This window comes from Pseudonaja textilis, chromosome 1, assembly GCF_049901715.1.
Source record: "Pseudonaja textilis isolate UNSWEBS1 chromosome 1, rPseTex1.2, whole genome shotgun sequence".
Taxonomy (NCBI): Eukaryota; Metazoa; Chordata; class Lepidosauria; order Squamata; family Elapidae; genus Pseudonaja; species Pseudonaja textilis.
This window is the reverse complement of record NC_141990.1, coordinates 208125908-208150111: the sequence shown is the minus strand read 5'-3', so window position 1 is coordinate 208150111 and position 24204 is coordinate 208125908. Positions and strand designations below refer to the sequence as shown.

General features: G+C 35.7%; 1 protein-coding gene across 4 annotated transcripts in view; it reads right to left on the bottom strand.

The window, feature by feature from the left end:
* Window positions 1-24204, bottom strand: part of NCKAP5 (NCK associated protein 5) — a 666974-nt gene that overhangs the window by 271537 nt on the left and 371233 nt on the right. For all 4 annotated transcript variants that reach the window (XM_087920337.1, XM_087920334.1, XM_087920335.1 and 1 more), the window contains one exon: window positions 5926-6016. In XM_087920337.1, the coding sequence (XP_087776463.1) occupies window positions 5926-6016 (91 nt within the window). The remainder of the gene's footprint in view (window positions 1-5925; window positions 6017-24204) is intronic.

The following is a 24204-nucleotide window of genomic DNA, read 5'->3' as shown; positions in this document are numbered from 1 at the left end:
ATTATCTTTGATGCAGCTGCTAGGTTTTGAAATATAAGTCAATCCTTATTGTGCTAGCTGGGAATTTTGTGAGATGAAGTATTTACATATCTGGAGAACATCAAGCCTAGCCTACCTTTAAACTTTTTTATTGTATAATTCAACACTACTGCCACATCTGATGTTTAAGATCAGATTCAATTTACTTTTATCCAGATTTATCAATGTAAGATGCCAACTTTGAAAGTCCCCTTAGGCACTTCCATCTAGTTTCGGCTTCTCAATATTTCTTCAACAATGAAATGTTACATTAATCAAATGTTTCCAGTATCCCCTTAACTCCTGTTTATATTTTTCTTGTATATTTATTTGCAAATATAAATATTTTACCTTCCAATCTACATTCAAAGTCATTGGCTCTGACAGTTATAATTATGAAGCAGAAGTATGCAAATTAATTATTTTTCCTTCCATGTATTTTTGCATCTGAAAGTATACACTGGTTGAATTCAAATCTAACAGCAAGCTGATTTACATCCCTTCATTTTTAACTCAAAATTTATTCATTTTTAATTTAAAAAATCTGTGCATATTACATCAAACCTTTCCAAAAAAGGCATTTTACACATTCATAATGGAACATCAAAAACTTTTTAATTAATGTATTTTCACTGAGCTCCATTTTTACTATTGCCTTTATATTTCAGGTGGAGATGTGTTATGAAGAGGGCTAAAGGGTGTGGTGTGTTCAATTTAATAGGGGACTATGGACCAGAACAACAATGCATTGTTTTTGCCAGGAAGACCTTCCAAATAACACTGTAGCTAGAAATCCATAGGTTGCAAATGTTCTCTATGACAAGAGTTGCTACTTATACTAGATCCATAGCCATACCTGAGAAGAACACTGAAGCAGCAGAGAAAAGCTCAATAACACAGACAAAAAGCAACTTCTCTGTTTTTCTCTGTTTTAGCTCCCAATTCCTTCCATTTGGATATCCTTCTGTAACCCAGCCTACATTCCCAAATTCCAATTGCAATTGTTCCCCCCACCCCTTTGCTGGCAAAACCAGAAAAGGTCAATCTTATTTTCTATTTTCTCTGCACACTGATTTTGCTTTTCTGAAAAAATAAACTAAAAACATTCAGGGGGCTGGATTGTGAAAACAGTTTCTATACTAGGAAAAGCTTATAGGAAAATCAAAAAGAAAGGGAAAAATAGTTTCAGTTTTGAAAAGAAATGTTTTTGGGTATATTAGGTACTGAGACATTTTAATTTTTAGTATTTTCCACCCAGAGGGCAATAAGTAACTCTGGGAGTGGGCATGTGATACACCTGATAGCAATTGTGTTTTGTTTTCAATGCCAGGGAAAGATGTTCTTATTTTTCTAGGCATTTAAATCAATATCAGCAATATGGTAAAATATTGCTGCTTAGAAACATTTTATTCCAGCTGCTGATTTTATTGTTTCAGTGTTATTTCATTTATTGGGTTTTTCTATATGTTTTAATTGTTCCAGAACATTTGTTTGCTTGCTTATTTATTGATCAAATTTCTATGGCCATCCAGCTATCTAAAACAAAATATTGTGCAGCAAACAACATATAAAGATCCATTTTAAAAAAGCCAAACAAAATCCATATTGACATATTCACACAACCAGAGTTCAAGTTAATTAACATCCTCGTATCAACGTCTAAGGGAAAGGGCTTATCTTCACAGCCCTCTGAAAGGCCAGAAGAAAAGTTGCTGTCTATATATCTCACGTTTCATAAGGCAGATCATGACGGTGAAGGCGTGCTTCCTAAGGTGAACCAGGTGACACTGCTTCACCCAGAGGACCTGGAGACTCTGCCAAGCCTAGTGAGATGAGTAGAAACCAGTAATGTTAGGTGGTCCTAAAGTTAACCTGGCCTAAAGCCATAAAGGGCTAGAAGCCTTTTGATAGCCAATAGAACTCATATTGCAATTATTATCAGTGATTGTAATACTACTATCTGTATCACTGCACTCTGGACCAGCTGCAGTTTCTAGATGATCTTCAAGAGACATCTCCTATAGGATATGTTAAATAGTCCAAGTGGGAGATGACAAAAGATGTGAATGACTATGAGCTGTACCTCCTGATCTGGAAATAAGTGCTACTGGCACACATAATGTGAAGGCTCTCCTGCCCATGGCTGCCATTTACTCCTTGAGCAGGAAGTGAAAGTCGAGGAGCGCTCACAGATTACATGTTTGGGGGAATGTGACCCACATGCCCAATTAATGATAGAAAACAACTACATGCTGGGGGCTCTAAAAGTATAACTGTACAATCTAGTCAGGATTTAGCCAAAGCCAATTCCTTTTTACAGAAACTCCTAGAGCCTCCAGAGAGGGAGAAAACATCAATAGTATCACTGTTGAGACCTGTAAGACAACCTGTAAAGATGTACAATGGAGTTATCAGCCTATGCTGAAGAGTAACCTCACTCAGCAGTTTCATATAGAAGTTTAAAAAAGTGGGAAGAGAGTTGAATCCTAAAGTAGCGTAAGTAACTTAAATAACTGTTATATGGACAAAATTCAATGTTGCTATACTAGATAGATAGATAGATAGATAGATAGATAGATAGATAGATAGATAGATAGATAGATAGATAGACAGACAGACAGATCGATCAGGGTTGGCATTCAAATGTTTTAACAACCAGTTCTGTGGGCATGGCTAGGTGGGCGTGGCTAGGTAGGTGTGGCCATGTGACTGGGTAGGCATGGCTTCTTCTTTTTTTTTTTTTTGGCAGCACAGCCTCCCCCCCCCCCCCTGTTTTTTGGGCCTTCTGGACCTCAGGGAAGCCTCGGAGGGGGGACATTTTTGCTCCCAGAAGACTTCCCTGCGGCTCAGGAAGAAAAAAAAATGGAGTCTGGAAGGGTGTGCAGCATCCCCCTGAGCTCTGTTTTGGGGCCTTCTGGCACTCAGGGAAGCCTCCAGCGGGAAGGCCTTTTTTTTTTTTTTTTTTGCTCCCAGGAAGCTTCCCTGGGGCACAGGAAGGAAAAAATTGAGGCCTCCTTCATTTTTTGCCTCCCTGGGCCTCAGGAAAGCTTCCTGGATGAAGCAGTAAGTAAACAAGGGGAATCCTGGAACAACTGATCATAGAAACAGCTGGTCATCAGGAGGGGAAAAAAAAAAGAAATATCTTAAGCAGTGACTGCAATGCCTGACATCGCAGTCAGCGATGTCAGGCATGCGCGATAAGGACTGACTGGGTGGAGTGGGGCGGGGTGGGCAGAGAAGGGAGGGGCCAGCCAGGGGTACGATTTGCTGGTTCTCTGAACTGCGCAGAATCATAACAACTGGTTCTATAGAACCGGTCCGAACCGGTAGAATCCTACCCCTGAGATAGATAGATAGATAGATAGATAGATAGATAGATAGATAGATAGATAGATAGATAGATAGACAGACAGACAGACAAATAAATTGATATACACAGACAGACAGACAGAGACAAAGACAGAGATGGAGAGACAGACAAATCAATAAATGCCATTATGTGTTACCCTTAACTATGAAGGATAGGCAATATGCTTTTTAGTGGGAAAGTGAAGTCACTCTGCATGTGCTATTAGATTTTTATTATATTTTTTTGACTGCTAGAAACATTTTTGCCATAATTTGTGGATCCTTCTTGTATATCCCCAAACACAGATACAAATATCCCAATTTTTTTTAACCACAACCCATTAATTTATTGTTTTGGACAGCAAACAAGATGAATTGTGGAGAACTGTGTGCTACTAATAACTTGCAGTGTGCAATAGTTGTGAAGGTTTTATGTACCATACAATGACACCAAGAGTTTGCATCGTGGTGTGGTTCACATCATATTTTCCTATTTAGACTTATGAAATGTACTCATTTTGCAACACTGTTTTAATAATATATTCTAGAGTCAATTCATGTAGTCAATATCTGATACTTTCAACTCTGTTATTCTATTCTGTTCTGTTCTGTTCTGTTCTGTTCTGTTCTGATCTGGGAACTGGTTGTTGGAACATTCCTGAACACCTCCTGTCTAAATTCATTGTTGGTTATTTTATTTTTTTATTTTTGAATATGCCATTAAATAAAATCAGTGCAACTAAGGACAGTCGGTGTCTTTGTATGATATTAAAATATTTTATATAAAAGAAATAAGATAAATTGCCTTCATCTAGAAAAAAATATCTTGACAAATTTACAATAATGCAAGTATGTTCTGGTATTCCTCTGATTACTGTTCTATTGACAATCTGTACTGGGCAACATTTAAAGTTCATTAGCACCAGTATTTATTCGGGAGACAGCCATATTGATATTGTAATCAGAGCTGTCTTATACATCCCTAAACAATAATTAGGTTTAAGAAAGAAAAGACAAATACACAGGCAGTGGTCAAAAGATCAAAGTGTTTACCGCAAAGAAGAAGCTTTTATGATTACCGAAATATTACCTTGAACACGTTGCACACCTTTAAAACAACTTACCATAGTCCCTTGAAATATGGAATTCTTTCATGTTTCATAAACTCCATAATCAAAATAATTATTCTCAATATTATTTTCTCATTTCTTCCTAAATTATTTTTTTTGTTAACTTAATTTTTTTCTTTTGAATATAATATCCTTAACTAGTGGCAAATACAGCTTCAAAGACAATGGCACAATTCATACAGTCTCTTCTACTGATGAAAAATAAAAGTATTACTACTTTTAAAAAGTAGTTTTGCAGCCTAAGTTATATCAATTGATGAAGACTATGGGTTTGATGATAAGTAAAGGCATATATCTTTTAAAAAAATAATACATATATGAGTTTGCAATAAATTGAATGAGTATATATATTTATACGTGCATATAAGAAATACAGCCCTACAGGTCTTTTATGATAACAGGTCGCAAAATGATGTCAGAGGAGGGACAGTCTTTATAAAATAAGAAAAGGAGGGGATTTTCTACTCATGTAATTTAATTTAATTTAATTTTAATATCTATGTACATTACAATCTGCTGCCCATTTAATAAGTTTCTTATTTAATCAAAGAGGGCTTGAATACATTGACCTCATCCTTTAATCAATACTACCATTATAAAAACATCATGAAACATTTTCTCAGAATCTTCTGTGCAAATATGCATCCACACAAGTGATACATGAAGGCACCTCATGTTCATCTACAGACATATGCTCCTTGTATTCATGTGAAGATAAACAGTAGGCTTGCTTGCCTAAATGTACAAAGCATCTTCAAGTGTCTACACATACTGTATGTGCAAATGTAGACATGACTATATTTTCATAGTATGCACATTCACGGACACACACAAAGGAAATGGGAATGCACTTATACATCTTACCCACATGTGAACATATCTTAGGTAACCTATAAGTAACACAATTTATTTACATATTTAGTATGCATATGCAAAGTATGAAAAAATAACTTTGCAGTGGGGAACAAAAGGATCATCTGAGTCACCCTCTATATTTGCCTAGCATTACATTAGGATCTGCCCACCTGCCTGCAATGTATTACCGGCCTGTCTTTCCAGCTCTCTTCCTCTCTTTTCCAGATGTATCAGAGAATTTTCATTGTCATGCAAACTCAATGCATGGGAAATCTGTTGATAGCTCCAAGCATTTTTCAGAAGCTTAAATGTCATTTTTAATCACGTTCCCCATTGATTATTTTTACTGCACTTCTGCCTTAAAGTTTCTCGTTCCATAGCTTGTACACAGACCATTTCCTGGTTCTTCTTTTTCTGAGTATTTTCTGCTTCAATTACATATGTGACAGCATGTCTCTTATTCAGAAGAGATAATTTTAGCAACTTTAAAATCAACTGTGTTTACAGTTTTTCCATCTTCTAATTATTCTACCAATTATTAAGATGATGCAAATAGAGCTATGAAAATCATTACCTGATATGATTTTAATATGGGCACGGATTCTTCTCCATTGGGCTCAGATAATCCTTGACTTTGTAGCAGGTTCCTCACTGTTTCTTCCATTCTAGAAAGAGAAGAAGAAAAGAGATATTAATGCAAGCACTTAAAAGCTATAACACATATCATTATACAAACACAATTTAAAATATTTCTTAATAACTATGCTAAAAAGAATATTTCATGTTTACTTATATACAGGCAAATAAATATCACCAAGAAATAATTCAATATAGCTTTATTGTCTATGCTTACTAATCCTAACTTAAGACTTCTCTAAACTTAGAAAAAAAGATTCTAGCAATAAGAGAAAATCTGAAAAACATGTGATTTGAATACAAGTTAAAGCTTAATTTATTAAACCCTCATTTATTAAACCCTCCATTGAATTCAGATATAAATTTTCACCTGGACATTTTGCAAATTAATGGGCTATTCATACAAATTAAGCTGTTTGTTCAGTAGTGTATTTTGGCATTCAATATAATTTTCTACAAATTTTCTACATTTTGACAAAGAGCTAAGGACCTCAGAACTATCTTACTTGATCTGACTGAAGACCATTTATTCTACCATTGTATTTAAAGAAAGATGAACCTAGGAACTCACAAGCAAGATAAAAAAGCAAACCATTGTTATGTTCCTAATATATTCTTTGGAATTACACAAAATAGTCCATCAATACAATCGGGATTCATTACAGTTTTTTTTCCTTTTCATTATAATAACAGAGTTTATTTAGTCTTTTATAGTAAGGTCAGCATTCATGCTGTTTCCTAAGGAAGCTTTCCAAGAAATTCATTCTATTCAGATGTCTAGTTATAATTGTTAGTTTTGGTATGGTTATTGATTTGATATGCCTGCTTTCCATTTATCAAGAGGTCCTTAGCACAATCATTCCCAAATGTCAACAAACCATCAAGTATAATGTTCAACCAAAACAGCAGGTCTTATTTTTTTTTCTGCAGCAGATTAGAATAACTTCATTTTATACATTGACCTTAAATCTTTCTTCAGTTTTTTTTCCTGTGAACCTGTGACTTCCCAAACTTGCCTTAAATACACTTTCAAGGTTAAATCTCCAGCATACTGAAATGGATCAAAAAAGAAAATAGCAACAGCTACCACCATCTTGCCCAAGTGTTAGATGGGCTGTCCTCAGGGGTGGGATTCAACCAGTGTTACTACCGGTTCGGTGACTATGTTTTGCTGTGCGCACGTGTAAAAAAAAAAATCAGCTGTGCCGCCTGGACAACTGAAAAGCGCTGCGCATAGGTGCACAGCATTTGAAAAGCCACTTTTTTCTTTCTTTTTCAACCTCAGCTGTGCTGCGCAAAGCAGTTGAGGTTGAAAAAGCAGGAAATAAAGGACAGGTAAGAGCCCAGGCAGACAGGCGGGCCGAACAGCAGCAAACACAGAACCGGTTTGGTGTCTGTTGCTCTTCAGAGCTACCAATTCTATACAGCCAGGCAGAACCAATAGCATCCCACTCCTGGCTGTCCTGCTGAGTCACCATTTATATGAATCAATACATTCGTATGTGTGTGAATCAGTAAGTCACAGAGATGATAGCAGCTACAAAACAAAAAGTGGTACTGACATTGTGGAAATCTCAGCAGTTGCATGCATAATAATCATTAAGGAACAATTACTCCACAGAAAAGATGTCTCTATACAAGTAAAAACCAGGAAGTGGTCATACAAATTACTAAAATGAATATATACCAACACTCACATCAAGCATAAAAATAGGTTTAACCCTTCATTTCCCTTTATTTCCAATAATCTAAACAAGAAGCAAGATTCAGCTCTCTAAAAGAAAACATTTGAATTTGAATCAATATTAGGTTCACATGAAATACTCAAAACACATTCATATTGATGTACTAGTTCAGGTGTTCAACTCTCAGAAGAGTGCATCATATATGTATGTATTTATTTTTAACATATATGTAGCCACCCATCTTTCTGAGTGACCCCTAATTTAAGATTAAAAAATATATGAAATCACATTAGAGCTATAAAATTCAACAGATATTAAACAAACCAACTAACAGCTGGCACCAAATAATGTCTGTTTATCTACTCTTCTCCCAATACTTGGCGGCGGGAGCCAGATATTCAATGCCTCCTTACAGAAGGCTAAAAGGGTGGAGGCCTGCTGATCTTCAGGGGGCAGGAGCTGCCACAGAAAAGGCACCCTTCCTAGCTCCCATCAGATGGCAATATTTAGGGGAATGGACTAGGACTGTGCCCACCCTATCTGACTTGGTAGGATGGCAGATGTCCTCCAGGAAAGGTGGTCTTGCAAATAGCCTGGCACTGTGTCATATAAGGGCTTCAAAGGTAAAGACCAGCACCTGGAATTGCACCTAGAAAGAAGCTGGAAGCCAGTGCAGCTCACACAAAAGAAGTGCCCCCATTACTGTGCGTCATACGGCATTCTGAAGTTTACGGGTGATCTTCAAAGGCAGCCTTTTGGTCAGTGGAAAAATATGATGGCTTTACATTTAAAAAACAAATAAACAGTTTTCTACTGTATCTATTCAAGCTGGGTGAAACCTTAAACTACTACTTTCATTGTTAAATGTGGAAAACACCACTTTTTAAAGACATATGAAAATATACAATGTAGTAACTCATCCCAATGCTCTGTTTTAACTGTTATAATGGAAAACTAAACAAGCATTTGTTGCTGTCATTTTTTAAAAATGTGTATATCAACAATAATGATTTTGCAATGAATTAAATTGTTAGTTTGAAAGTTGTAAGGTACTATCCTTATCTAGGGATACAGACATAAAATAACATGACTTTGTTATCATGCTAATTGTGTTTTGTAGTAGAACTGTACTGGGTGAAAAAGACACAGCAAGTTGTATTATTTAAGGTTTGTCCATCCAGCCCAATATTATCAAATAGAATGAGGGTTACTATTATTGGCTACACACTGTCAGCTAGACTTTGAGACTGGATTTGCATTTTTCTCAATCTATCAAGTCCAAGAACTTGTGATAAACAGATGTTGTTTAATGACAGTAAATGTATTATTGCAGGATGCAAACTGTTCCTAGTAAAGCTTCATTTTGCAATTGACTGAGTGGTGATTTTGTCAGTGCTGATGGTGCTCCAGTTGCTTTGGGATTGCACGTAAGGTGTCTATCACTGTGGGTATTATCTTTGCTTACATTTGCTATAGTTTTTCTACTCCTACTTACAGGTCTTTGTATTTTGTTATTTTCTCCAGTTCTTTATCTTCTATTCTGCTGTCTCCAGGTACACCCACATCCACTCTCCACACTTTTATTTTTCTTGCTGACAATTGTTATGTGGCAGGTTTTTGTCTGCTTGACGTTCCAGAGAATTGTAGTCTGTGCGATCTCCTTGAAGCAGCTAACCAGCTGTATCCCGTTTTTTCAGTTTCTTTGCAGAGGTGGCACTTGCTGTCTGATTTTGTCTTCTCAATTCTGGCTTTGTATGCATTTGTTCTTAAGGCTGGGTCTTGTGCAGCCAGAATTAGCCCCTGTCTCTTTCTTCAATTTTCCTGCTCTCAGGCCTCATTATGTCTTATTGTTGTTGTGGTTATGGTAATTTGTCACAGTCATGTTTAGATTGAAATTGGCCTTTTTTTATCTACCTATCAAGTTCTTCCCAAAAACCTGGAATAGGTAGATGTTCTTGTTTGAAGGTGTTATATTGTTATTTCTAGAAGGTATGAAATCTGAGAGTTTACAGAATCATTTCCCTAATTAGTAAAAATCAAGATAGATTTTCCAGTAACCATATTCACACAGCTAAAGTCAAGAGGTTGGGGACATGTATCCGATAACACACCTGACCTTAATCTCTATGTTACACCAATGAATACCCTGTTTCTCCAACAATACGGCCTCCCCCAATAGGAAGTCCCAGCATGTTTTATAGACATGAAATGAAATTAAGCCCCTCCCCCCAAATTAAGGCCTATATTAAAACATGTGAAATGGGGGGAATGGTGGGGGGGGGCCCTTGTCATTAGGAAGTACTTTTGTTGCACACCTGGATATGGTGCTGCCTGCGTTGACCCCGATACGAAGTGCCCCACCAATGCCGAGGTCAACATCCGGGCGATGCAAGGGGGGGAATTAAGTCACCCCCGAAAAGACGGCCTAGCCATTTTTTCGGGGCTCAAAAAAAAAAAAAAGACCCAGCCTTATTATATGAGAAACACGGTAATATTTCAGCAATGCCTTTACTTCACATAAACCACAAAATAGCCAGGTAGTGAATGGCTAACATTTGTGAAATAGAGATATAAGCAACAAATAAGGAAAAGCCAGCCGATCACAAATGTTATTTTCTTCCTTGATTAAACAAATGTAATTTTAATTGTTTTTATATTTTGTATAATAGGTAAACAGAGTGTAGAACACTACAGAAAAAGGTATGGCAATTTAACCTTTCACTGATTAAGCACCAATTATTACTAGCAAACAGTTGTATATTTTCGAAGCATGCAGTCATGTGAACAATTGCAATTTTCCAATCAAGCAATTAAGATAATGGTCAAATTAAAAATGTATACAAGGTAATCAGCTTGAAACATTTTTAATGAGTTCTCCTCCTCCTTGTACTAAATCAGCTGAAAGAAAACATTTTTACTGCATTAGTAAAGAATAGCAGTCCATCAGTTATCATCCGTGTGCCACATGCATGTGCTTTCCATTGGCCCCCAAAGATTTTCAATTATAAATGCACAGTTGAAGAAGTAATGAAGAATACAGTTTACTCAGTCTGCTTGATGGCCCTTTGGAGGAGACAGGTCAAGATCATTACTCAAACATTTTGAAGTGATCTGATTATTATTTTAGCTGCTTCTTTAACTGGGATTTAGATTAATCAAATTATTTCAATCACTAATTTATTGTATCTTATTAATTATTCAACTAGTTGAAGTATTTAGGTTATTTGTGAAACACTGTTCTAAGGAGACAAAGGTGTCATATTAAATGAAATAATAAAAATCAATAATGAATGACATGATTCTATTGACAACTCTTCTGTCACTCAAAATTAAGACTAAGGTAGTAAAAGTATAACCAAAATGAATTTAGTTATAATGATTAAATTCACTCTAGAATACAATATTAGGATTAACATCAATTATAAAAGCCTGTATGTCAAAATAAAGGATACTGAAAGTAATGGGAGTTGTGAAGGCGTTTTGGGTATTTGCTCAAAAAATTATCTGTTGGAACAAAATTATTTTTTAAAAAAATATTTGAATTATGTATTTTTAAATGCTTATACTGGGCACAATGATAATGGAAACATCAATTGTTTCCATTAAGCAAATTGGACCTAATAAAGTACACAAATCTAAAATTTTCAAAGAAAAACTAGAGAATGGCTATCCTTCAGATAAATATAAGTACATTTAATTTTTGATACTATGCCCAGATTATGAAAAGTGTATCAATGGGTGGTTATTGATTCAAAACCACCAAAAAATTCTCTTGTTGAGCAAGAAATTGCATTGAGCTTCTCTGGCCCCAATCCAATTATCAGTGTACTATTTCAGTAATCAGCATTAGTTTTACATTTATCTTTAGTTGTTAGGTAATGAATGTCTAGTCCCTGGCTACCCAGGCTATGCAGGAATTATATTATAGCTTCCCCAACCCTCTTTTAAGTGGGCAAATCTTAAAAGTATGGAAAAGAGCAGCAGTGGAGATTCATGTTCTCAAATAACCTCTCTAAATTATGATTCCAGAAATAAATGTTATCTATTCATTCTGGATTTTCCAAACTGGAATGTCCTTTAAATCAAATAACCAAAACGATTCTTCAACACGTGCTACATGCGTGTATGTATGTGTGCACACAGACAAATGCATGCATACTTAATTACTTATATATGTACATACAAATAAGCACTCTAAATTCTGATTCCAGAAACAAATGTTACCAAAACACGAATGTTCTTTAAATCAAGCAAAAAGGTTCTTCAGTGTGTGGTACATGTGCATATGTATGTATCTATGCATGCATACACACGCGCGCACACACACACATAGATGCATACATATTCATATAAGTACACACAAACACATTTCTATTCTGAAAAGTACCTTAAGAAAGGAATATTTATGAAATGAGGTAATAAATTGTGCACAGTGCAAGAAAGCAAAACATAAAATACTTCCAGAAGGGAAAGGAGAGTGTCTGAATTAACGATGAACAAGTCAAAGGGAAGAAGCTATTAAAAAGGTTGTGGTACAGAATTGAATGAAAGAAAGGAGTTGCATTTTATTCACAAAAGCATTTTATTCGTTCACAGCAAGTTTCCGTACATTTACTCTTCCGAAAGGGTGAGAACAAAGGGCAGAGAATCCAGCAGAGCATGATTTGTACGGAGAGTTAAGGTGAGGGAGGGCTTGGTCTTAATGATAGCCTCAGAATGGGAGCTACACCATCCTTTATTTACTCATGTCTCAACCACTTGCACATAGCATTTATCTTCAACACAGTCAGAAATACATTTTCCAAATACGGTGTGGGTTTTTAGCTATAAAGTTCCCATCCAGCCTAATGGGAATCCCGTGGCTTAAACCCCATGCTAACCTTTGAAAATGAAGTCCAAAGTGTCGAAATAATGTACTATTTGAACATTATCCTCTTAAGCTGGTACTATGATGTGACTGAAGGAAAACAAGGATTTCTAAAGCCATATTTTGTAACAACGCATACCTAGCGGGGGTCTCTAAAAATGTTTACCTGAAAATGAGTTTCTTTTTCACTACAAGTGTTTTGCATTATTACACCAGTAGGACAAAACTCTTTATAGCCACTGCATTAATTTTCAAATTATGAACTCTTGCTTTTTTTTTCTTTTCAATCAACCTTACAAGGTCTCAGAAAATCTGAAGTGGTACTATAGGCTGAATTTCATACGCAGAATTGATTTCACTTGACACTGTTCACAAATTATCTAAAAATTCCCAGTGTTAAGTCAGTCGTATATTTAATAAATATGGGAATAGCAACTATTAAGACAAATAGCAACACCGATAGCACTTAGACTTATACACCACATTTTTCCTAATATTACCCTGGCTGTCAGATGCCCGATTGTATGCCGGTCTTACGTCTTAGAAAGAAAGCCATGTATTCTACATATACAGCAGCCTTCTTTCATAAATTGAAGGTGATTTCATTTTCAATGAAGTAACTTTATTTAATGTAATAGATCTGTGGCATATTATTTCTCTTTTTCTTTTATCTTTTTTCCCTTCATTTTTGAATTTTGATCCATTTCTAAAATTTCAATTTGCCCCAGAAATCCTCCTGCAGTTGGATTTCTATATACTTTAAAGCATAAAATTAGCAGCCCACAGATTGATGAACAGAGTTTAGGGAAGAGGCCAGGTTGGAACACTTACTTTGAAATATGTCAAGTAACCAAAGGGGAATTCAGTTTTGAGGGGGGTAATATGCATTTGACTCAATATCATTTTCTTGGTCATGTCTTCAAGTTCATGGTGCAGTAATAAAGTAGAATAAAGTCACAGTATTTCTAAGGAGTCCATCATCTACACTGAATTTAATCTGCATAAATAGTGACCTCCACATCTGTAGTTCACCTTCACAGAAAAACAACTTTAACACACAGTTAAGTAGTAATAAAAGAGGATAGAAGATATTGCTCTACAAAAAGTAAACAACCAGATAAAAGCATAAATAAACAACAAATGCAATCATAAATGCTTAAGTCTAGGAATGGAAGAAAATGAATTTGAAATATTTATTAATGCAATTATATACAATGCACTCTCCCCAATGGAAAGGCAAATCTAAATATGATTTCTGAGGCTTGTGAAATTAAAAATGTGTACAAGGGTGTATATTAAGAGAAAATGTATTGAAACTATGTAAAAGAAGAGATTCGTACTTCTTAATCACTTTACTCATTTTGAGATGTTTAAAAAATATAAAACTGGTGCAGAAATGGGGTGGAAAAACTACAAGCAGGAAAATGAGAAAACTGAACCGAAAACCAGCTTGACAGATTTGTACCTCCCTCTCACTGGAGTAAATGCAATATCTGCAGTAGTCAAACCATTTCCACATTGCTTCTCTTTGTTCTCATCTGCAATACATGTGTGTGTATCCATTCATGTGTGTGTTTATATACAGTCAAATATTTATTTATTGGATGAAATCTACAGAAATGAGCTTTTAGTTTAAAAACACTAATTTTTTTAAAAGACCCCACAGCCATACTTGTGGCCCCTGAAGCTCATTTCACCATAATTAATGACAAAAGATGGTATTGTTTCCTGGCATTTAGGGACAGGAAACTTTCAAACAGCTGCAGGTGTGGGGGTGAAGGACAGATTTATTTATTTATTTCATTTGTCAAGCAAGTATTAGATAACAGGTATAAGTATAAACATGCTTATGAATACACGAAATGGATACGAATAAAAAGAAACATTAGGACAGGGACGGTAGGCACATTGGTGCGCTTATGCACAGACCTCTTAGGAAAAGGGTGAGGTCAATAGTAGACAGTCTAAGGTTAAAGTTTTTGGGGTTTGGGGAAGAAACCACAGAGTCAGGTAGAGTATTCCAGACATTGACCACTCTGTTGCTGAAGTTGTATTTCCTGCAAATAAGTTTGGTGCGGTTTACCTTGCATTTGTATCTATTGTGTGCTCTTGTATTGTTGTGGTTGAAGCTGAAGTATTTCAATATTTCACACTAAAAACATATAATGTCACCATAGACAAGGCTGTAAAACACTGTGAAGCAGTATATAAGTCTAAGTGCTATTGTTATAATGGTCTTATCTGGTACTAGTGGAAGTAATAATGGAGGCAATGACCACAGCAAAAAATATAATAATTCCAGTCAAATGACAAGCCACTGCTTATTTTCTTAAAATGGTTAGATGCTTAACAATGAGAGAATTCAACTGGAAGCAACCCAATTTAATAAATAGTCCCCTAATAGTATCCCATTAATATGTGGTATATGGTCTCCCAAATACCACATATTAATGCTTGAACTGATTATTTTGTTATACATATACACCAGTGGTGGGATTCACAAATTTTTACTACCAGTTCTGTCGGCGTGGCTTGGTGGCATGGCATGGCTTGGTGGGAGTGGCAGGAGAAGGATACTGTAAAATCTCCATTCCCTCGCTACCCCACTAACCTGCTTTCCAGCTCTGTTCTCCTGTGCAGGGCAATAAAAGAAGGCCCAGCTGATCAGCTGGGACTCAGGAGGCAGAGAATAGATGCAGTCCACGCCACTCAGAGGTGGTATTTGCCAGTTTTCCAAACTACTCAAAATTTCCGCTACTGGTTCTCCAGAACTGGTCAGAACCTGCTGAATACCCCCTCTGGAATATATATTTTAGACAACTCTGCAAGGATCTTCGATCATCCAAGTATAGGTAGCCTGCAGGTTACACCTCTGATATCACACACACACATACACGCAGACATATATACAACGAATAAAAAGAAACATTAGGACAGGGATGGTAGGCACATTGGTGCGCTTATGCACAGACCTCTTAGGAAAGGGGTGAGGTCAATAGTAGACAGTCTAAGGTACAGAATGTTTAAAAAATGTTTTATTTTAGTTTTCCCTAAATAACCATTACCATTTTCATTCTGTTCCTTTAAATCTCTGGTGGTTTAGACAGTCTTCTGCAGCCCAATTTTAATATACATCACAGTATAGTATATTCCAAATGTTAGGGGGGATTGCAGCTTTATATTTAATGATAGAATATTAATGAAAAAGACTGGCTACATCTACAGTCACAAATAGGGGTAGAGCAATTTCAGCTGCAAAAAGAAAGGAGTCCATGAGCAAAAGTGGCCTTGTCTCACCTTCCCAACTCTACCCCTTCCTTTGCTGGGGTGCACTAATTGAAGGAGGAAGCTACTGATAGTTAGAAGTTGTGGAAAGACCAGGCTGGGGGAAAAAGATCTCCCTACATGTCTGCCACTTTTCATTTCTGCCTCTCCCATTGGCTTCCTTCGCTCTACCCCAGTTGGATATAGGTACAGCAGAATGGGAGAACTGATCAGTGTTATTCAGGGCAAAGGTGCCAAACTGGTGACCCATGGGCCGGAGGCATCATGCACAGGCCACGGCCACCCTGGCTCTGCAAAGGCAAAGATCACATGACACGATCGAGTTTGACACCCATGATTCAGGGTCTTGTTTTGTTTATTTATTTATTAATTTATTTATTTAATTTGTTATCTGCCCATCTTACCACAGGGTAACTCTGGACAGCTTATGGCTCCATAGCCATTAGTCATTAGCCACTGTTCCATTTCACAGCCATTGGTCAGACCAAATATTCTCCTTTATTGATACCTTAAAATGTAGCTGTTGTATCTACATATAAAATCATATTGATTCAAACTCTTCCCAGATCATATCACCAGACCATACTCCCAGCATCTCAGCAGGACCTCTACATTCAGAGTTTAATTTAGTAAGGATTCAAGCAATTTTCTCATCCAAATGGATAGAATATTGCTTACAGAAGCCTTACCTAGCAGAAACAAGTCAACCGTAGAAAGAGCCACCGGAAAGTTATTAGTGGATGCAATAAGAGAGACAAATATTTTGCCACCCTTGTTGCCATGATGTAATCGCTAATATGAGCTTTTGCAACCTCTGGTGTCTCAGTGGTTAGAATATTGCAGGCTATTTCTGACTGCCAGCTGCCTGCAATTTGGCAGATCAAAACTCACCCGACTCAAGGTTGACTCAGCTTTCCATCCTTCCGAAGTGGGTAAAATGAGGACCCAGATTGTTGGGGACACTAGGCTGACTCTGTAAACTGCTTTACAGAGGGCTGTAAAAGCACTGTGAAGCAGTATATAAGTAGACGTGTTACTGCTGAGATTTTCTTCCTACACTAAAAGGTGAAGTCATTTTCTATTCATTTCTGATGCTGAGAACCTCTGGATATTTCCAGCTTCTAAATCCAATATTCAGCTTCTAAACCAGATGAGGATTTAAATTCCCTTCAGATTTCTTTCACACTATAATTATTATGTAGCATTATATAGACCAGAAACTTTATGTAAGTAATTTGGAATTAGACAAGGACATATAGTGCTGCTTGATTTGATGCCTGGCTATCTCCTTGTCAAAGGCTAGAATGCTTAATTATGTTTTATTTGATATGTACCGGATAAGATGTAAACTATGGCTTACAAAATACTATGACTGGATTTATGCATGGCATTAAACCAAAATCAAACAACCCTATGACTTAGTATGATGTACGATCCCTAAAACTGACTTAATTTGTCTTGCACTTGTAATTACCTTATCCTGAGAAATAGTTGGTGACCTAATCCTAATTTTTAGTTGCATTTAACTCTTTGTAATTTTAATTGTCATTTTATTTATAATTGTCTTTATATTTCTATTTTTATTACAAATAAATCAATAAACTACTTTCCACCTCAGGATTCAGTCCAATAAAGTTACATGCTGCTAATTGCTGGTCAAACTGCCTAATGTGAAAAGCAACATAAGATACATATTTTATCATAATCCTTTCAAGAGGCAGTGTTTTTCCTATTTTTACAAAAAAAAGTTGCAGTATTCTCTCTTTGGATTTACTAGGTAGGTTAAATTCAGTGGTCAAATCCAGTTGTAAAACGTGTAAAGGATAATCCTCTCTAGAGTCATGCAATGTAGAATTACAAATCATCACTCGAGCAAAAAAACTAGTGCTAGAATGATCTAAGCAGAAAATGGAGAGAAAGCACAAGCAAAAGGATTAAATACCTGCTGCCATGCATCACTGCAATTTACATTTTGCCTGATTTAAGCAACAACCATTCTCAGGCAAAAATATAAATAAATAAAAAATACAGAGAATAGAATTCCAAGTGATTTGCTCAAACTCCCTTCCAGACTTAATTATCCTGTCTCACAAAACCAAAACAAGTGAAAGCCATTAACTGGAATAAAGAAGCTACCACAACCCACCCACCCCAAAAATTAAAATATCAGAATTAGTGTTATACAGCTTTAGCAAAATAACTGCAAATTACTATCTTTCCTGCAACTCACTCAGCTCTCAGCAGTGCGAGCAGCTATGTTATATTGCCTAAAGCAAAGAGACTAGTTCCGATTACTAGTAATCATTATGCTAAGGGTTTTTTGGTTATATTTTACTGCTTCACAACTTTTGACTTATTTCTGACACCACAGAAAGAGCATTTATTAATTTAAAAATTATGAGGAAAATTGCTAGGCTGTTCTTCCATGTTGAAAACCTTCAGAGCAGTTTACAGATTATGAAAATTTCCATAGCTAAGCAAAGGAATGGTTAAGTGGGTTTTGTTCCATTCTATGATCTTTTTTTTGCCACAGTTGTTTTTTTTTCTTTTTTATTAGTTTACAGTATAAAATACAAAAATATAAAAGCAAATGGTAGGAAAAATAGGGATGGGAAAAAGGAAGGGAAAAGTGCAGAAAAGAAGGGAAAAAGAAAGAAAAAACATTGCCTTCCGACTCTCTTTAGTACAGTAAAATCAGATAGTAACATCAAACACCAACTTTTTACTTTTACATAGTAGCATAAACTCATCATCATCCTTTTTTAACGAACCCACAATCTCTTCTGGGGTAGAGTCTGGGCAACTGAATGGAGCGAAGTGTTTCCTGGCCGGATGCCCTTCCCTTTGCCAACATAGTAGTATAAAGTAGCCATTTCTATATCAACAAATCTATCTAATCAGTGAAACCCAAAATGAAAGTTTCATTTTTTTCACACCTCAAGTTGTTAAGCAGATGTCAAGTGAATCATGGCTTCCCCTATTGACTTTGCTTGTCAGAAGACAGCTGGGAAGATTATAAATGGTGTTCATATGATCCAGGGCAGTGGAACTGACATAAATATGAACCAGATGCCAAGCATCTGAATTTTTGATCACTTGACCATGGGGATGCTGCAACGGTTATAAGTGTGAAAAGCTGGCCATATGTCAGTTTTTTCAGTACACCTAAAACATCAAATGGTCACTAAACAAATGGCTGTTAAGTCAAGGACTACTTGTACAATGGGTTCTCCAATAAACTAAATCGGATCATCAAGCTACCAGAAATACTACTGCCTTTCCCTTAAAAAAGTAGTTACTTGCCAAAATAGGATAGTGTTAACTGCAAATTTGACTCAACATTTAATATCGAGACAAATAGTTTATATCATGCAATTATGGTTTACCTAGAACCAAAGGTAGAAACAGCAGTCACAATTCCAGGATAAATGTACGTATTCAAAACTACAACTAAATCTAGTTAAAGGGAAGGAGAACGAAAAATAAAAGGAGGAGGGGTTCTAACAGCCCATAAATACTGTATTATTCTTGCTTAGGCAAGGAAATTTTGTGACCTTATATCCAAACATCTGAAAACAGAATGAAGAGCCCTATTCATATGAAGCAAAGATCCATCTGGAGCTTTCTAATCAAGTATCAATATCCTTTATTTAAAAGCTCTGAATTAATTTATCGACTTCAGTTGACTTAGTAATATTTTTCCAGTTTTAATTAGGGATCAGAACATATGCAATTTGTAAAGAAAGGAAAATGGGGAAAATTAACAGAAATAGGAAAAAATAGCCAAACTAACTTCTTTTTTTAAAAGTTCATCAGAACTCTGTTATTAATCATGTTAAAGCTTTAGATCAAATCTTCCTTATGCTTTCTATATGATGTGGTTTTTAGCGCCTACAATAAAAGCCTCATGACACCTTTACAGAACCAGATATTCACTATTCAAGAAAGTACAGTCCTTTTAGAATGAATAATACAGCATTCAGAGCTTAACTAAGATTAATGTGAGAAACATCATAACTCAAACATCAAGTTCTGAAGGCCAGATATCTCAGTATGGATGTGTTATGCTTTAGTCACAGAAGAAGAATGAACAAAAATTGACACTCCGAATCATATCTGAAACTTCCTAAAGGCCTTTCCAAGTTCCCCAAGGTATCAACCTAGTAATTGTGAAATTTCTGTTCAATGATCCATTAGATGAGAAAACAAAGGATCAAGTAAAAATGCTTTTCAGAGCCTTAAGGATTACTGGCAGCAACCCAAAAACAAAAGCAACTTGTTGCCAATAATTTATGGGCTTAAATATGATTTTGAGTAACTTCATTTTTTGTTTAATGGGCATGCAACAGTTTCTACTTAAAATTGACTTTCCTTTTACTATGAAAAAAAACAATTGGATGAATCCCAAATTGTGGTAGAATATTCAAGAACATAATTGAACAAATCAGTACGGATATGGCATTTTTCATTTATTAAATAACTTGAAGTGTTATCTTAAAGTATATTTCTGTACATAGATTTTCACAGGAAGTAGTTAATTAATATTCTAATTAAAGAGCATAACACAAAGTCATTATAATCAAAACAAAAGCATGGATTTGTAGCGAGGAAAACTGCTACTTTGCTTCAACTTTATCTCCTTGGGACAAAACTTATTTGATGACTGCACCAAGCAACACAGGAGCAAATAAAATAATTATTGGGGGCTTTCAAGAACAGTTCAAATCAAATATCATCCATGGGATCGTTAAGATTTCTGTGCAAAATATCTTGATAATTGACCTGATTATACATTATTATATGAACTTCAAAACAGTAAATGTGTTATTAAGAAATAAATAATTCAGTTAAGGAAGCAGTGATAAAGCCTAATATTAATAAAACAAAGGTAAGAACAACTGTTCTTGAAAAAATTACTAACTGGCTAGTAATCATTGAAAAATGCATAATATGAAAAGAATGTGTTACTCCGTCGCTGAGAGTTGACTGATATGGGAATTAGAGAAGACCTGATGTATATATCAAATGATAAATTCTTCCTTTCTTTCTGGTATAGCACATGGAATGTAGTCTCAGTTCCAACTTGATTTAATTTTGTGCGGTATGTCTAAATTCCTCAGTTTAGAGAATGACTGCTGGGAGAATAAAACAGATGCTATGGACTATACTCTGGATTCAATGGAGGAAAAGCAGATAAAATATATAATACATATCCCAAAATAAAACTTCCTTTCTGCTCATGAGTAGTGAAGTATTTTGAATTATTCTGCCTCCCAAGTACAGTTGATTTTTCCTTCTATAAGGTCTTTGGGAAATAAATATTTTGATAAATAGCAAGAATATATATAACAAGCTTGGATATTGTTACTTTGCTATCTTAGACAACCTGTATGAACACAGCCTATGTGTCTATGGAGATTCTCAGTCATCCAGGTCATGGTTATCCCAAAGGTGCTTTTTCAAGAGGCAACTGGATGTTTTGGTTTTTCTTTGAAGATGTTTCACTTCTCATCCAAAAAGCTTCTTCAGATGAGAAGTGAAACATCTTCAAAGTAAAACCAGAAAGTCCAATTACTTCTTGAAAAAGCACCTTTGGGAGAACACAGCCTATGTAACCCGCGTTACAATTCATGAAAGAACTAAGGAAAGTACTAGTTCATTTAAAAAAATCATACTGCACTATACTCTACTCTATTAATTAGATATTAGTAAACTGAAATTATTGTGGAAACTAAACATGTGGGCTGTAAATTTGGTTTGATAGACTAACTCACTAAAGCCATATATGAATACTTCACAAAAAATAATAATCGGCTGTGCTATATTTTAAGCCAATTTTAATTTCTGAATATTGCAATACAGCATATGAAATGTTAACACTTCTCTTCCGTATACTAACATCAGTCTATTATGTTTTATGTTACCACATACTTTATTTTTAAGTATTATTTAAGAATTAATACTTTATTTGACTAAGTAAAAAAGCCAGTTCGTTATAGTCGTTAAGGCACCAAGGTTCTTCTTCTTCCATGCTTAGATCAAACTTTAAACTGACAGAATGAAGCCACCATCTTGGCTCTGTCATTGGCCAAAAATAAGTCATTATTGGTACATGTTCCTGGTACCAACAGATGGACTGGGCTCTGCGTCTCTACACATTCACAAAACATATTGTTATCTGCTAAGTGCTTCCACTTTAGACAGTAGGCTAAAAACCTAGGAGTTCTAGTCCCACCTTAGGTCTAAGCCAGTGGTGGGATTCCACATTTTTTCCTACTGGTTCTATGAGAGCACACTTTGCACATGCGCGCAACATTCAAAAATCACCCTCTGTGTCAGCGCTAGTGAGATGAGCTGTTTTTTAGCTCAGCCTGAGGCGTGACAACCCGCTCTGCTACATGAATCAGCTGAGCTAAAAACCAAGGGAATATAGGACAGGAAAGGGCAGGGCAGGTGTGGGCAGGGCCATCCAGAGGTGGTATTTTCTGGTTTTCCGAACTACTCAAAATTTCCTCTACTGGTACACTAGAACCAGTCTGAACGGGCAAAATACCACTTCTGGCCTAAGCCACTCTTTCTCAGCCCTAAGAAGAAGGCAATGACAAATCATTTCTGAAAATGTTGTCAAGGAAACTGCACAGACTAGTCCAGGGCAGCCACAAGGAGAAAAGACTGCCCTAAAGGAACACACACACATTTTTATTTATTCATCAAACTTAGAGACTGCCCTTTTCACCCTCTCTCCCACTCTACAGAGAATTCAGTAATTTGCAAGTTTCTTTGCTTCTAAACAATTAACAATTCAAAGCATTTACTGTGATTGCAAAAGGAATTAAATATTTTTCCAATGTAGCACTCAAAGAGCATTAAGAGTATCAAAACATGTTTTGAACAGTTCTGTCTCAAGAAAACAAAGAAAATTATGGACACAAAACTCTGAAGAATCTGTGCCATTCCCATGATCATCCAAGGAGAAGGGAAAGTGGTAAGTGATGATATCTGCATTGTGATATTGTGGAACAAATGTGGCTGTTTTTGTACGTGACCCTTTTTGTACTGTGTCTTAATATTGCACACAAATATGTTAGGGACCAAACCTTTTTTGCGGCAATACCACATTTTTTTTTTTTTATTTTCACAAAATTTCCACATGCTGTGGACACTCCTAACTATTCTGATCTTGTTGCCCCAATACACCTAACCTGTTCAGCCTTCAACTTTGTCAAATTTCCTTACTAGTAGGTCTAACAGCACACAGTAACACTGAGCCGAAAATCTTCAACTGGAAACTTTTCAAGGCTTTAAAATACTATATTTGTTTACTTCATGTTGACATTTTCCATGAATGGGCGAGCAAAGCCAATGGGTCATGGCAGTAGGAGCACAGCTCAAGTATACAATAATTAGAAATACCGAAATCCCAGAGGCAGTGAGAATCAGGATAATTCGTAAGATTTGCACAATATACATGAACTTAGGTCTTCAATTTCCAAACAGAAAGTAGATTCTCAAGAGAAAGAATAAGTTCTAAAGATGGTCTATAATATATTTATGACATCAACTAAGATACTAACAGAATATGATTAAATAAAATATTAATAGAAAACAGGCAGCCAAAAATAAGTGAGTACAACAAAGCTGCCATCAATCTCCACTATTTTTTTTTTAAAAAACAAGCAAGTTATCTTATGTGGGGAAGAAAAGTCTGTTATTGTTTACAAAAGGCTTAATGCATGTCTGCTGGTTCATATCATGAATTAAAAAGTTACAGAATTTGATAAATGGAAAGAACTCAGATAATCTCTCTTGCTGTATGTATGTGTGTCTACTGAAGATGTTCAAACCATCTCTAGCAAATAATTTAATACGGAACTTCTATTGAAATGAAATATAATATAATTGTGATTGAAGAAAAATTTAGCAATAGACTAACACTTAAGCCAGATGAATCCTGTTGAACTGTAACTCAAATCCTTGCTATTAGATATAACCAAATTTTGGGGGTGGGGGATGGGAATCAGCTTCCCCAAAAGGTTTTCTACGCTAGATACATATGGACAAAGGCTACAAACATAAAGTTTAAATGATTACATTTAATGTTAATTATAGCCCTACTCATACAATTTTATTTTATTTGGTTACACTCAAATAACAAGAGTTGCATGCACACATCAGATATTTACTATCGATAGAGAGAATTCACATACACACTCAAATATACATATTTATTAGAGTGATACAATGGTAATGGTAGGCCATTCAGAGTATTAATATTTATTAATTAATAAACTTCACAGGGTTGATGTTGTGGGGGAAATAGGAGGAGAAAAGTGCATTGGGTAAATTCCCTGCAATGAGTTATTTGAAAAAGTAATCAAGG